The sequence below is a fragment of the Euleptes europaea genome, chromosome 1 (assembly GCF_029931775.1).
Source record: "Euleptes europaea isolate rEulEur1 chromosome 1, rEulEur1.hap1, whole genome shotgun sequence".
Lineage (NCBI taxonomy): Eukaryota > Metazoa > Chordata > Lepidosauria > Squamata > Sphaerodactylidae > Euleptes > Euleptes europaea.
In genome coordinates, this window is record NC_079312.1 from 27747523 (window position 1) to 27761160 (window position 13638).

The window sequence follows — 13638 nt, forward strand, 5'->3', positions numbered from 1 at the left end:
GATCCCCTCCGCCAGAGGTTCAGTTTCGCTTTCCACGCTCCCCGGGATCTGCCCCGGATCGCCCCGGTCTCCGTCTCTGATTGGCTGAGAGGACCTCCGCCTTCCAGCCGGACGGTAGATTCCTGCCCGCTGCAACGAGGAAGTGGGATTGAGCAAACCCGAATTTATTTCCACCGCCGGAGCAAATCAGAGTTGCATGCTGGAAAGTGGGCGCAGCATATATTGCATAGAGGAAAATAATTCCCAGTGGGTCGCCGTGTTAGTCTGTCTGCAGTAGTCGAAAAGGGCCAGAGTCCAGCAGCACCTTAAAGACTAACAAATATATTTTCTGGTAGGGTAGGAGCTTTCGTGAGCCACAGCTCACTTCTTCAGATGAAGAAGTGAGCTGTGGCTCACGAAAGCTCATACCCTACCAGAAATATTTTTGTTAGTCTTGAAGGTGCTACTGGACTCTGGCCCTTTTTGACTAATGCAGGAAAATAGTATAGTAACAAATGATCTCTAATAATCTCTCGAGATCCTAGTACGTGTTCCCTTGGGCCGGCGGCAGTTCTCCTCGGTGCCAGCCTGTCAAAGTGTGTGTGCGCGTGTATGAAGTGCCGTCAAGTCGCTTCCGACTCCTGGCGACCCTATGAATCACTTTCACGCCGCCCAAAGAATGAATACACTTTCAATCCAATTTCACTGCACCTTAACGATCGTTTGCAAGTGGATCTTGCCAGTTCACACAGTAAAATCCACCTTCCACGTGCATTGAAAGTGCATTATTTGGGCGGTGTGAAAGTGCCCAATAATGTCCTCCAATGTGACCTGTCCTTAACAGCCTTGCTCAGATCTTGCAAATTGAGGTCCGTGGCTTCCTTTATAGCAGTGGTTCCCAACCTTTTTTTTGACCAGGGACCACTAGGACTTTTTTGTTCGGTGCAGGGACCCCAAGGTGCAAAATAAAAATTCTGAGAATTTGAAAATAAACTTTAATCATAACTGTTAATTAAACATTAAACTTAGAATAATATTTGAATATATATATTCAAATATATATTATAATAGAGAACTTTTAATTGAAAATATTAATTTATTATGGGTTTATAACTTTGTTTCGCGGACCTTAATTTAGTTCTTGTGGACCCCTGGGGGTCCATGGACCCCCGGTTGGGAACCAGTGCTTTATAGAGTCAATCCATCTCTTGTTATAGTAGAAAAGGGTAAGAGTCCAGTAGCACCTTAAAGACTAACAAAAATATTTTCTGGTAGGGTATGAGTTTCGTGAGCCACAGCTCACTTCTTCAGGTATCTTTGGGTATTCTTCAGGTATCTGAAGAAGTGAGTTGTGGCTCACAAAAGCTCATACCCTACCAGAAAATATTTTTGTTAGTCTTTAAGGTGCTATTTTAAGGTGGACTCTTGCCCTTTTCTACTACTGCAGACAGACTAACACAGCTACCCACTGTGAATCATCTCTTGTTGGGTCTTCCTCTTTTCCCGCTACCTTCAACTTTTCCTAGCATGACTGTCTTTTCCAGTGACTCTTGTCTTCTCATAATGTGTCCAAAGTAGGACAGCTTCAGTTTAGTCATTTTAGCTTCTAGGGTCAGTTCTAAAACCTACTGATTTGTTTTTTTTGTGTGTTTTTTTGGCAGTCCAGGGTATCTGTAACACTCTCCTCCAACACCACATTTCAAAGGAATCTACTTTCTTCCTATCAGCTTTCTGATAGGTACCTGTCAAAGTACCTATCCTTTTATTCTCCAGTTTATGGCAAGCACCTATTAACAATGATTATGCTACACTAATTATTGTGTGCGTGTGCCGTCAAGTCACAGCTGATTTATGGCAACTTCTTAGGGTTTTCAGGGCATTCGGGGGTGGTTTGCTATTGCCTGCCTCCCCGTGAGCTGAGAGAGTTCAGCGAGAACTGTGACTGGCCCAAGGTCACCCAGCAGGCTTCATCTGGAGGAGAGGGGAATCGCGCCCATCTCTCCAGATTACAGTCTGCCGCTCTTAACCACTACCATGCTGGCTTTCTTGTACACTAGTTATTAGTAAGGAATTAAAGTTCTGGGGAAGTTTTTCAAAGCTGGACTACAAAACATTTCATTTATCTGGAGGTGTAAGAACGATACTAATCGGGGGGGGGGGGTGGTAGGCAATCCCTTGCACTGACTAGAAATTGATTTGGAGTTATAATTCAAAATGTTCTTTCTTACCTTTAAAGCCCTAAATGCTCTGTGATCAGAGGATCTGAAGAACAACATGGTCCTTATGAATCCAGAGACAAGAATTTCTCTGCAGTGGTGAATTTTTCTTTATCACAGGCTTTAGCTGATAGGTAAAAAACCTTCCTGTTTCTCCAGGCACTTCAGTGATGTCCTCCTGCCTAAATTACTGCTATTGTTATACATATAGCAGGAAGCGTCCGGGATGGTTGTCCTCTTCCACCAAGGTTGCTGCTTCAGGAAGAACGCACATGGAGTGGTAAGGGAGGGAGGGGACACCCGCCTAGCCAGCCAGATCAACCCGAGCAACCCTAGTGATCAATGGGGTGACAGATGTCACAGCCAGATCGCCTTCACATCCAAATATATATATAAATATTGTATAAATTGATTGTATCGCAGCTTCTGTAATGATTGTTTGAGAGCCCAGTTTTATTAGCTGTGTGCAGTTTGTTTTTTTAATGTTTTTTTAAACTCTGCTTTTATGATACACACCTGCAAGTCTTGTAGAAATATTTCTTTATTATTTTAAAAGCTAGTTACATGTTTTCACCTGCACTGTTGTACATAGCCTGGAAACCCTGCCCTCTAGAGAAGGATGCTCCCTACAGAGGGGTTAGGTGAGAGTGATCACCTGGCAACAGGGCAAAAGAAGGAGAGGGTAAACCTCAAGAGGGAGAAGCAGCCAGAGAGGCAGATGGGGTGTTTTCCTCCTGACGGTGTGGAGATTGTCTAAAGACGTTCCTAAGGGGAAAAGACTGGAGAAGGGGAGAGGCAGTTGGCAGAGGAGTGGCCGTCTTCTGGAGTGAGCCTTCGATCCTGAGTGTGGTTCCTGATGACTGTGAGGAAAAGTGGCTAGAAGACTTTGCTTCTTTTTTCACCCTAAGTTTGGGTCTGCTCATTATAATTTTTTTTTCGTACTGATGGTTGAAGGTCCCAGTCAGACCTTATTGTTTCCCTCACCTTTCAATAAATCTGTCTGAGAGTCTTCAGGTTTTGAATGGGGCATCCACAATTCTGTGTTGGCAGGTTTTTTCCTGTTTGATTGATATGTGTTCTGATGATTTCAGCCACCTTGGGTATTCAGTGGACAGTGCAAGGTTTAAATGTTTCAAATAAGTAAGCAACAATGATAATTTATTAACTGAAAGAACATACATTGGGACGGCACACTAAACTCTCAAAGAAGTAGACATTGGCTACATTCAGATGTCACTGTTAACCAATATTAGAGCTAAGCAGGAGTGCATTAGAGTCTGGGGCACTCACATTTGTACTCCAGGCACCTTGCTGTGGCTAGGACCTTCCATGGCTCAGTGGTAGAGCATCTGCTTGGCATGCAGAAGGTCCCAGGTTCAATCCCCGGCATTTCCAGTTAAAGGGACTGGGCAGGTAGGTGATGTGAAAGACCTCTGCCTGAGACCCTGGAGAGCCGCTGCCGGTCTGAGTAGACATTACCGACTTTGATGGACCAAGAGGTCTGATTCAGTATAAGGCAGCTTCATGTGTTCATGTGAACATCTGCCTGGGAATCTAGTCACAGGGACTCATTGCTTTGCTGTGGTTTAGAAAGCACTTGGCTATGGCTTCCTTCTTGCAGTCACCAAAGCACAGCCTCATGAGAGAGAAAGGCAGGGCATAAGTGCAGTCAATATGTGAATATAAATTATGGATGGAAAGGTACCTGCTGGACATTTGTGTGTGTGTGTATATATATATACACACACATATACATATAAATATATATATATGTGTGTGTACACACACATATACATACATACATACATACATATATATATATATATATATATATACACATACACACATATACATATAAATATATATATGTGTACACACACACACACACATATATACACACAGTAAGAGTAGTTCAGCAGTGGAATTGGCTGCCTAGGGAGGTGGTGAGCTCCCCTTCTCTGGCAGTCTTTAAGCAGGGGCTGGATGAACACTCGTCAGGGATGCTCTAGGCTGATCCTGCATTGAGCAGGGGGTTGGACTAGATGGCCTGTATGGCCCCTTCCAACTCTATGATTCTAAATACACACATAGACCTTTATTGGCATAATAATAGCATTTTAACATGCAATAATACAAACACCAAAGTAAAATCATATTCTGTCATGAGCTATCCATCTGCTTCAATAAAACTGCTAAATGTCTCCTCATATAACAGGAAGATAATGCCATCCAAACCCTTTAATGTCAAATACACTGTTACATATCAATAAGCAAAGATAACAAAGCAGCGATAACAGAGAATTCTGCTTAGCTTCCCAATATCTGTTGATTAATCTTCTGGCAAAAGGGACCCTTTGATGGTTCTAAATTCATTTTACGTGTGACACAACAATAAAATGCTTTTAGAGAATCTTAGCACCAATTTTTCTTTATCACCTTTCTCCCAAAAAAGCCCTGGCCTGATGGGTACTGAAAACGCTTCCGAAAGGATGGGATGTGGAGAGTAGTTGAGCACCAGTTTAAAGGGGGAGGAGGGATCAGGGACAACCAGCCTCCTTATAAGCCCCTCCTAGAGGGAAAGACTTGAGACAAGGGGATTTTCAAATTGACCCCCCCTCCCACAACCCCTTACAGGTGTCCAGCCCTACTAAACCACTGATTTCCCTCTCCAGATTGCACATCTCTTTGAGGCATTTCTGCAGTACACAGAGGGTTACATTCCCCAGCAGCAGGAGCACTCGGCCGTAATCCTCTCTCCAGTTTAGCCAATCAGCAGGAATGACGAAAGAGAATCCAACCCGGAGAAGTCAGGGCTGCCATGGAGAACCCCGTGGAAAGCCTCCACAAAGAAGCCACTTGCTCCATCTGCCTGGAGTATTTCCAAGATCCCGTTTCCATCCCCTGCGGGCACAGCTTCTGCCGGAGCTGCATCACCCTGTGCTGGAAAGAACGGAACACAAATTTCTCTTGCCCTCAATGCAGAGAAACAGCCCTGCAGAGGAATTTCAGGCCCAACCGGGAGCTGAGCAACATTGTAGAAATAACCAAGCAGCTGGATCTGCAAGCCTTGAAAGGGGCAGGAGGGGAAAAGATGTGCGAGAAGCATCAGGAGGCTCTGAAGCTGTTTTGCAGCGAGGAAGAGGCCCTCGTCTGTTATATCTGCAGGGAGTCCCGAGCGCACAGAAGCCACCCTGTGTTTCCCATTGAGGAAGCTGCCCAGGATTATAAGGTAACGCATAAAGCTGCCTTATACTGCCTTTGGTCCATCAAGGTCAATATTGTCTGCTCAGAATGGCTGCGGCTCACCAGGGTCTCAGGCTGAGGTCTTTCACATCACCTACTGCTTAGTCCTTTTAACTGGAGATGCCAGGGATTGAACCAGAAACCTTCTGTGTTCAAAGCAGAGCCTGTTCCATTAAACCACAGGCCCTCGAGATAATCATGAGGAATCTAGCAAGCATTCTGGTTTGCTGTAGGTGTACTATAACCTGTAGGACATCTGCAAAATTATGCATAGTATGAAGAGAGTGGAGAGGGTGAACCTTTTCTCCCTCTCACATGATACTAGAACCTAGGGTCATCCACTGAATCTGAAGGTTGGGAGATTCAGGACAGACCAAAGGAAGTATTTCTTCACACAGCACAGTTAAATTGTGGAATTTGCTGCCACAGGACATGGTGATGGCTGCCAACTTGAAAGCCTTTGAAAGGGGCGTGGACCAATTGGTGGATGACTGGACTATCAATGGCTACTAGTCATAATGGAGATCTGCTCCTCCAGTGCCAGAGGCTGTAGGCCTCTTTATATCAGTTCCTGGAGAGTACAGGTGGGAGGTGATGCGAGAATTTTAATTTAGTTGTGGATGGACTTCTCTCTGCCTGCCTCTTACCAAGGCAGACCGGGAGCGCAAGGCACTCCTCAGACAACATACCAACAGTAAATCAGACAGTTTTTATTGAACTATAAAGGAAAGAATCAGTACTTAGCTTCAGTATACAAGGTAGAAGTAGACAGACCCACAAATAAGTTGACACACAGACAAACGGGGGGGGGGGGAACAGAGATCTCTGGATCATTCCAGGAAAGAGAGGATGGCAATAAGGCCATGTTCTTTTCCCTAGAAGGACAAAGACTGGACATTTGGATTGTGCTTTTATAAGCTGGACCGTGAGGAGAGGGTCTCAAATGACCCCTCCCTGTCACATTCTTTAGGAAATGAGTTTCCACAAATCATGACTAAATTGTTTAGAACTGTCTTGTTCCATAATAATTCTTTCAGTATCTGGGTCTGCTAACTGATTGTCCTGTCCATTAGTCAATGTACCAAAACAATCTCCTCCCTTAACTGGGCAGATAATTTGTTGTCTGTTTTAATGACCTTGCATAAAGTTGGGGCATCTGATGTGCTGTGGGTGATTAACTGTTGGCAATGCAATTTCTTATGACCCTTTAGGTCAGAGTCCTAATTGGAGCTGATGTCAGCTAAAAGTCAGGTCTTCACTTAGAATGGCTTCTAAGTTATAGATTAATAAGCTACAGATTAATTGGTTTTTCTTAACACAAACTAATAATATTTAATATAAACTAATAATGTTAATATAAACTAATGTTCAATACCAAAAATTCCTGCCACAGGAGGATGCTGTTGCAGTCATCCTGCTTGAGGACTTCCTAGAGACAACTGGACAGTCACTGTGTGAACAGAATGCTGGACTTGATATGCCTTTGGTCTGATCCAGCAGGGCTCTTCTTATGTTCTTATGAGTGATGGAGGGGCAAATGTGAAAGACTGTAACAAGAAACACAATTAAAATACTGTAACATCCTTTGAGTTGCTGCTCCTCTACAGAGAATTCCCCCCTTTTCTCTTTTGTGGGCCATGATAAGTATTCTGAACTGGGGAGATGTGTGATGGCGAGGGTCAAAAGGCAGGGAAGAAGTTATTGCCGTGATAATTTTATGTCTGCTGTTCTGAGAGGAGCCCCGTGGCGCAGAGTGGTAAGCTGCAGTACTGTAGTCAAAAGCTATGCTCACAACCTGAGTTTGATCCTGACGGAAGTCGGTTTCAGGTAGCCGGCTCAAGGTTGACTCAGCCTTCCATCCTTCCGAGGTCGGTCAAATGAGTACCCAGCTTGCTGGGGGTAAAGGAAAGATGACTGGGGAAGGCACTGGCAAACTACCCTGTAAACAAAGTCTGCCTGGAAAATGTCGGGATGTGATGTCACCCCATGGGTCAGGAATGACCCGGTGCTTGCACAGGGGACCTTTACCTTACCTACTGTTCTGAGATCAGTCTGATTTTGTCTGTTGATTATTTATTTATTTAAAAGCGAGTCCCCACTTATTTCAAAAGGAGCCAAGGCAACTTTAAAAAATACAGCCCCACGTCCAAAAGAATTAAACAACCCTGTACCTTCCGAAACTACCCTATTCTATCGAATGAGGTCAATCATAAGACATTATCAGTGTTCACCAGAAATTTCATTTACAACGTCAGCACAGTTTAACTTAATCCACAAGCCAACTGGAAAAGAATGTTATGCCTTTTGGAAGGACAACTGGAAGAGAGTGTCTGGCCGTGGGAAGGCCGTTCCACAATGTACTACACTAAAGGGAAAGGTCTGATTTCTTTTAGAAGCTAGATGAGCAAGTCTGGCTGACATCAAGGCTTGTTGCGTGGATTTAAAGGTGTGCACAAGCACATATACAAGTAGAGACGCAGTAGTTGTTGACACTGTGTTTTGGTAAATGAGATATAACCTATTTGGGGTGGGTGGGAAATGAGCAGTTAATAATGATAATAATGAATATATCTCAAAATCAGTTTCGCTCTGTTTAGAAAGAAATCCAGAGCCGACTCCAGAGCGTGAAGGAAGAGAGAGAAAAACTTCTGGGATTAAAACTGACTGGAGATCTTAGACATCAGGAATATCTGGTAAATTGTATAGCCTAGGAAGGCATAGGTGGGCATGGATGTGTCTACACATACCTACATTTAAGGTTGCCAACTCCAGGCTGGGAAATTCCTGGAGATTTGGGATGGAGCCTGGGGTGATCAGATTTGGGGAGGGTGGGACCTCAGCAGGGTATGGAACCCACCCTCCAAAGTAGCCATTTTCTCCAGGGGAACTGATCTCTGCAGTCTGGAAAGTTATAATTCTGGGAGACCTCCAGGCCCCACCTGGTGGTTGGCAACCCTAACATTACGTGTGTGAATGGTTCTGGGATGTATCAATGCAGCACTCACAATACATGGCATGCAACTCTGACCTTGATTTATCTGTTGGTAGGCCCCCAGCAAGGAAATAGCAAGTTCACCATGGATATCAAACACATATACAAAACCCCTGCTCCAAACAGTGTACCTTTCCCCCTAGTATTATCTCACGTACCTCAGGTTGTATATTCAAACACTGAACCATGTGAATGGGGTGTGGCCGAAACTCCAAAGTAATTAGATACACTTATGTAAACTGAAAATATTTTCTTTCTGATTCTATATGACACCATTCATTCAAGCTTTTCTGTGCAGACATAAGGAGTAGCATCTTGCATTTTCAAAACATTGTCAGTTTTCTAAAGAATCTAACAAGAACAAACGGGATGCACAAAAAATGCTATCCCTGTGTAAGTGTTTACAACGGACTGCTTTTTATCATGCTCACACTGGTATCTGGGTGTAACATGTATACCTTCATCCTGCCATCCTAGTTTTCAACATTTTGTCACACCCTAGGGTCTAAGTGCACTTTTCCCAGGTATGCCCCCGGGTCAAATAAACTGATGTAGTTTGGGAGGTGAGGTGTTCCCAGACACCCACTTCAATTTGGATTGATACTGCAGCATATGGTGAGGGGAACAGGATTGCCAAACCTGGATTGAGTTCCTGGTCATTTGGAGGTGGAACCTGGAGAGAACAGGGTTTGGGGTGGGACCTCAGCTGGGTATAATGCCATAGAGCAGCAATTTTTCTCCAAGGGAACTGATCTGTTTAGTCTGGAGATCAGTTGTAATTCCAGAATATCCAGGTCCCATCCAGATTTGTTGTTTGTTTATTTGGAGAAGTCCATCCAATCTTGCATTCAGGTGACATATCCTTTCAGCCATTCACAAAAAAAACAAGTGGCTGCTGATCTCCCCAATGGCCTGGCTGACCCTTCCCTTCTTTACATCTCTGCATCCCAGAAGCAAACAGAAGCTGAGAGGCAGAAAATTACGTCCCAGTTTGAGCAACTGCACCACTTTCTGGAAGAACAGGAGAAGCTCCTGCTGGCTCAGCTGAATGAACTGGAGAGGGAGATCGCTAAGCGTCAGAAGGAACACGGAGCAGCGCTGGCAGAGGAAATTGCCTCTCTCAGCGCCCTGATCAGTGAAGTAGAAGAGAAGTGTGAACAGCCCGATAGTGAATTCCTGTGGGTAAGCCTATGCACTTTTGCTTGGGAATTTGTAAAAGAGTTGTGCAAAGCACACTATGAATAACAGAGCAGTTATGAATAAAATCCCAAAATATTATTGCTTAATTCCCACTTTGTCAGACAGAAGTCAGACGGGTATATAGACAACACTTATCAAGAACACACAACATCACAGACAAAATGGAAAGGGGTTGCCTCCATGCAAGAGTTTGGATGTCTTTATTTTATGTTTTATTTTACTAAATTTATACCCCACCTTTCTGCCCTCGTAAGGGCCACCAAGGGTTCCAACAGATTAAAATTTACGCAGTAAAACTGCATGTTAAAAACCATTAACACCAACAAGAAACACATTATTAAAACAAAACTGGAGCTAACAACCTAAGAGGTAGATATTGAACAAGTGTCAGAAGAAGGCATGAAGAACCTATAGGGCTTGCACATCCAACACTTTGAAAGAGTTCCTCTATGATACATGTGTGCGTGTGTGTGTTAAGTGCTGTCAAGTCGCTTCCAACTCATGGCGACCCTATGGATCAATGTCCTCAGGTCTTGCAAACATCCTTGCTCAGGTCTTGCAAACTGAGGGCTGTAGCTTCCTTTATAGAGCCAATTCATCTCATGTTGTGTCTTCCTCTTTTCCTGCTGACTTCAACTTTTCCTAGCATTATTGTCTTTTTCAGGGACTCTTGTCTTCTCATGTGACCAAAGTACGATAGCCCCAGTTTAGTCATTTTAACGTCTAGGGACCGTTCAGGCTTGATTTGATCTAGAACCCACTTATTTGTTTTTTTGGTGGTCCACGTTATCCGTAACACTCTTTCCCAACACCACATTTCTATCATGAACAGAAGAGAGATAATGGTGTGGATTCACCCAGTTTTTCTGGGTGAAATAGAGAGGGATGGTCCCCTTTGAACACCCCCAAAAAGGTTATGCTGAAGATCTTGAGACCTGAATGGATAAAAGTCATTCAAGACAGGGGCTGTAATAAGGAGGAGAGTCAGGTGAGATTAAGTGCAAAAGCTAACCACGTTTCTTTCTCTCTCTCTAGGATATTAAAAACACCTTGTGCAGGTATGTTGGCACCCTGTGACCTGAGGCACATTTTCCCAGAAGATTGCCCATCTTCATTCTGGTGGGGGTGGCTTGTTTTTGTAACTAAGAAGCTTTGGCTTTTGTCTCTGGGACCAACCATCCAGCAGCATTTTGGGCAGCAAGAATTAAAATTATTGCCATCTCAAACATCAGCTTAATAGAAATTATTTTGCTGTTTGCAGGTTTGATAAGAAGCCATTTCAGGCACCCGAGGAGATGTCGGTCAAGGTGGAAAAGAGATTAAGTGAATTCTCTGAGAAGAATGTTGCTCTTGCAGAAATCCTGAACAACCTCAAAGGTACTGAAATTTGGCTTCCTCATAGATTGGCTATTTTGTACTGAACTTTGTATTGGAAACCGCCACGAATGACTTGACATAGGTCTTTCATGCATGGGAATTTTACCTTGGGTTCATCACTCTTAACCCACACTTTTCTGGTCCAAAGTCCAAAAATGCTATGCATGGTGTTGTTTGTCCTGAAGAAAGTCCTGGAGAGTATCATGAGCAGTGCAGAATCACCAGTGAAAATCTGGAAGCGTCCGAGTCCCCACCCTTTGAAAAAACTGCTTTGTAATTGGCTGTAGTGCTTACTGTGATAAAAATGTCACCACCACTCACAGTCCCCTCCCTCCCAGCAAGTGTCTATTTTACAACACAAGCTCTTTAAAGGGGTGGGGGGGGGGCAGGATAAACCCAAGTGCCTTTTCACAAGCCATTTTACAACCCAAGGGCTGTTTGTTTTCTTCTGTCCACCTCCTTCTCTAGCCACCCTCCGCTGTTTTTTCTCTCTCCTTGTATGATGATATATTGATATATCATTAAAGATATAAATAAAATTGAAGGGAGAGGCAGCCAAGGCTAAGATCGGGCATTCGCTCGCCCTCCTCCCCTGGGTAACTCATCACCTAAATGCAGGGGGGTGGGGGGAGCGCCCGATCTAGCCTCGGCTGCCTCTCCCTTCAATTTTATTTATATTTTTAATGATATATCGCTATATCATCATAACAGGAGAAAAAATGGTGGAGGGTGGCCAGAAAAGTAGACTACCGCATGGCTGGCTCCCTCTCTGGTATGGCTTCCTGGGGCATTGCAGAGGGGTTGGCTGGAGGAGGAGTTGGAGAATGGGGGCATGTCAGGGGCGTGGGCAGACAGATCCGTGCTTTGGTTCATGCATGGTAATGGTGACACTGTGACCCAGGCTGATAGAAGGAAACATTGAAGAATTGCATTAAAACAGATCGGGAAGACCCGGATATTGTGTGGGCTGGGCGCGAGGTCAACTCTGAGGGATGGAAAACTCATGCATAATTCCAAGGAACAACAGAATCAGTCCCACAAGAGTCAAAGAACCCACGCATAAAAGGCCATAGAGAGAGCACTATATATAAATATTGTAAATAAAATAAATACTTCTTGATTGAAAGCTCCTTTTGAAATTATTGCCAAGTACTGAGTACGAACATTATAAATGCAGTTGTTTAAATCCTCTAGCTGATTTATTGAGCCTTTGATAAATGTATAGGAATTCATTCTTGATTTAGAATCAGTTCTCTTCCTCTGTCCCTTCTGGTATCTCTGTCAGTTCTCTTCCCGCTACATCCCAATAGAAAACAGACCTTTCTCATGCTTCTGGGCTGAAGGGACAAACAGGGCTCTCAGCTCAGACAACATGGCTTCTAAGCATTTAGATGCCTCATTTCAGAACTGAACCACTGCTTTCATACAACACATCTCTCTTCTTCTTTTAGACACTCTGCCATCAGAAATGGGAACAGAATGGGGTAGGTATCTAATCTAACACTTGAGAAAAGGCAGGTCTGCTTCGGTAAGGGATGGATTATTTGGGGTTTAAATTCCAAATGTGGCACATGCCCTGGTTTTCATCTAGATTAGATTACTGCAATGTACCCTATGAGGGGCTGCCCCTGAAAAGTGTTTGGAAACTTCAGTTGATGCAGAATGCTGCAGCCAAGATGTTGACTGGAGTGGTTTGTAGAGACCATATCATACCTGTCTTGGCCCACCTACACTGGCTCTCCCCCAAACTCTGCCCTTCCTGGGCATGGCCCCAAATCTCCAGTAGTTTCCTGAACTGGAGTTGGCATTCTTAGGTCTACCTCTTCCCTACCCACAAAACTGCCTTTTGAAGCTAATTACAGGTCAAGGGATTTGATGCAGAAAGTTCTGAACCAAACTGGACTAGCTCAGTTTAACAGAAGGAGCTTTTGGATTCTCGTGTCACCCGTGGAATCAGCAGTACAATTTTCTTGTAATGTGCAGACATGTGGTATAAGTGCAACCTTTATATACTCTCCACCCAGATAATTTACTTTCAGTTAGAATGCAGACAAGAAAGCAAGTGGTCTCCCTTTATGCAATTTTAATTCTCTTCCTTCCTTCCTTTTTCTTTCTACAGTCAATGTAACCCTGGACCCAGACACAGCAAACCCCCAGGTCATAATTTCTAGGGACCGAAAAAGCGCCCGATGGGATGTCACCAGGACTGATGTCACGCCTAACACTAAACGATTCAAATCCTCGTGCTGCGTGCTGGCTTCAGAAGGATTCACTTCAGGAAGACATTACTGGGAAGTCAGCGTGGAGGACGGAGGCATCTGGGCTGTAGGGGTCGCCAGAGGGTCTGTGGGGAGAAAGCTGGAGCTCAAGCTGACCCCCGAGGAAGGGATCTGGGCCTTGCAAGGAGATTTCGGTCAATACCAGGCTCTCACTGCGCCCATGACACCCCTGTCTCTCAGCTGCACCCCCAGGAAGATCCGGGTGTCTCTTGACTATGAGAGAGGGCAGGTGGCCTTTCTTAACGCCGACACAAAGGATTCGGTCTTTACTTTCCCATCTGTTTCATTTGCCGGAGAGATCATCTTCCCCTTTTTTAAAGTGCTGCTTTCCCAGCTGACGCTTGATGGCTGA

At 44.3% G+C, this 13638-nt stretch overlaps 1 protein-coding gene across 1 annotated transcript; it reads left to right on the forward strand.

Moving 5' to 3' along the window:
• Window positions 1-2421: 2421 nt before the first annotated feature.
• On the forward strand, window positions 2422-13638 carry LOC130474325 (E3 ubiquitin-protein ligase TRIM39-like). The gene is made up of 8 exons (XM_056845882.1): window positions 2422-2475; window positions 4984-5424; window positions 8036-8131; window positions 9382-9612; window positions 10666-10688; window positions 10892-11007; window positions 12459-12491; window positions 13127-13638. The coding sequence occupies exons 1-8, from the start codon at window positions 2422-2424 to the stop codon at window positions 13636-13638; spliced, it is 1506 nt and encodes a 501-aa protein (XP_056701860.1).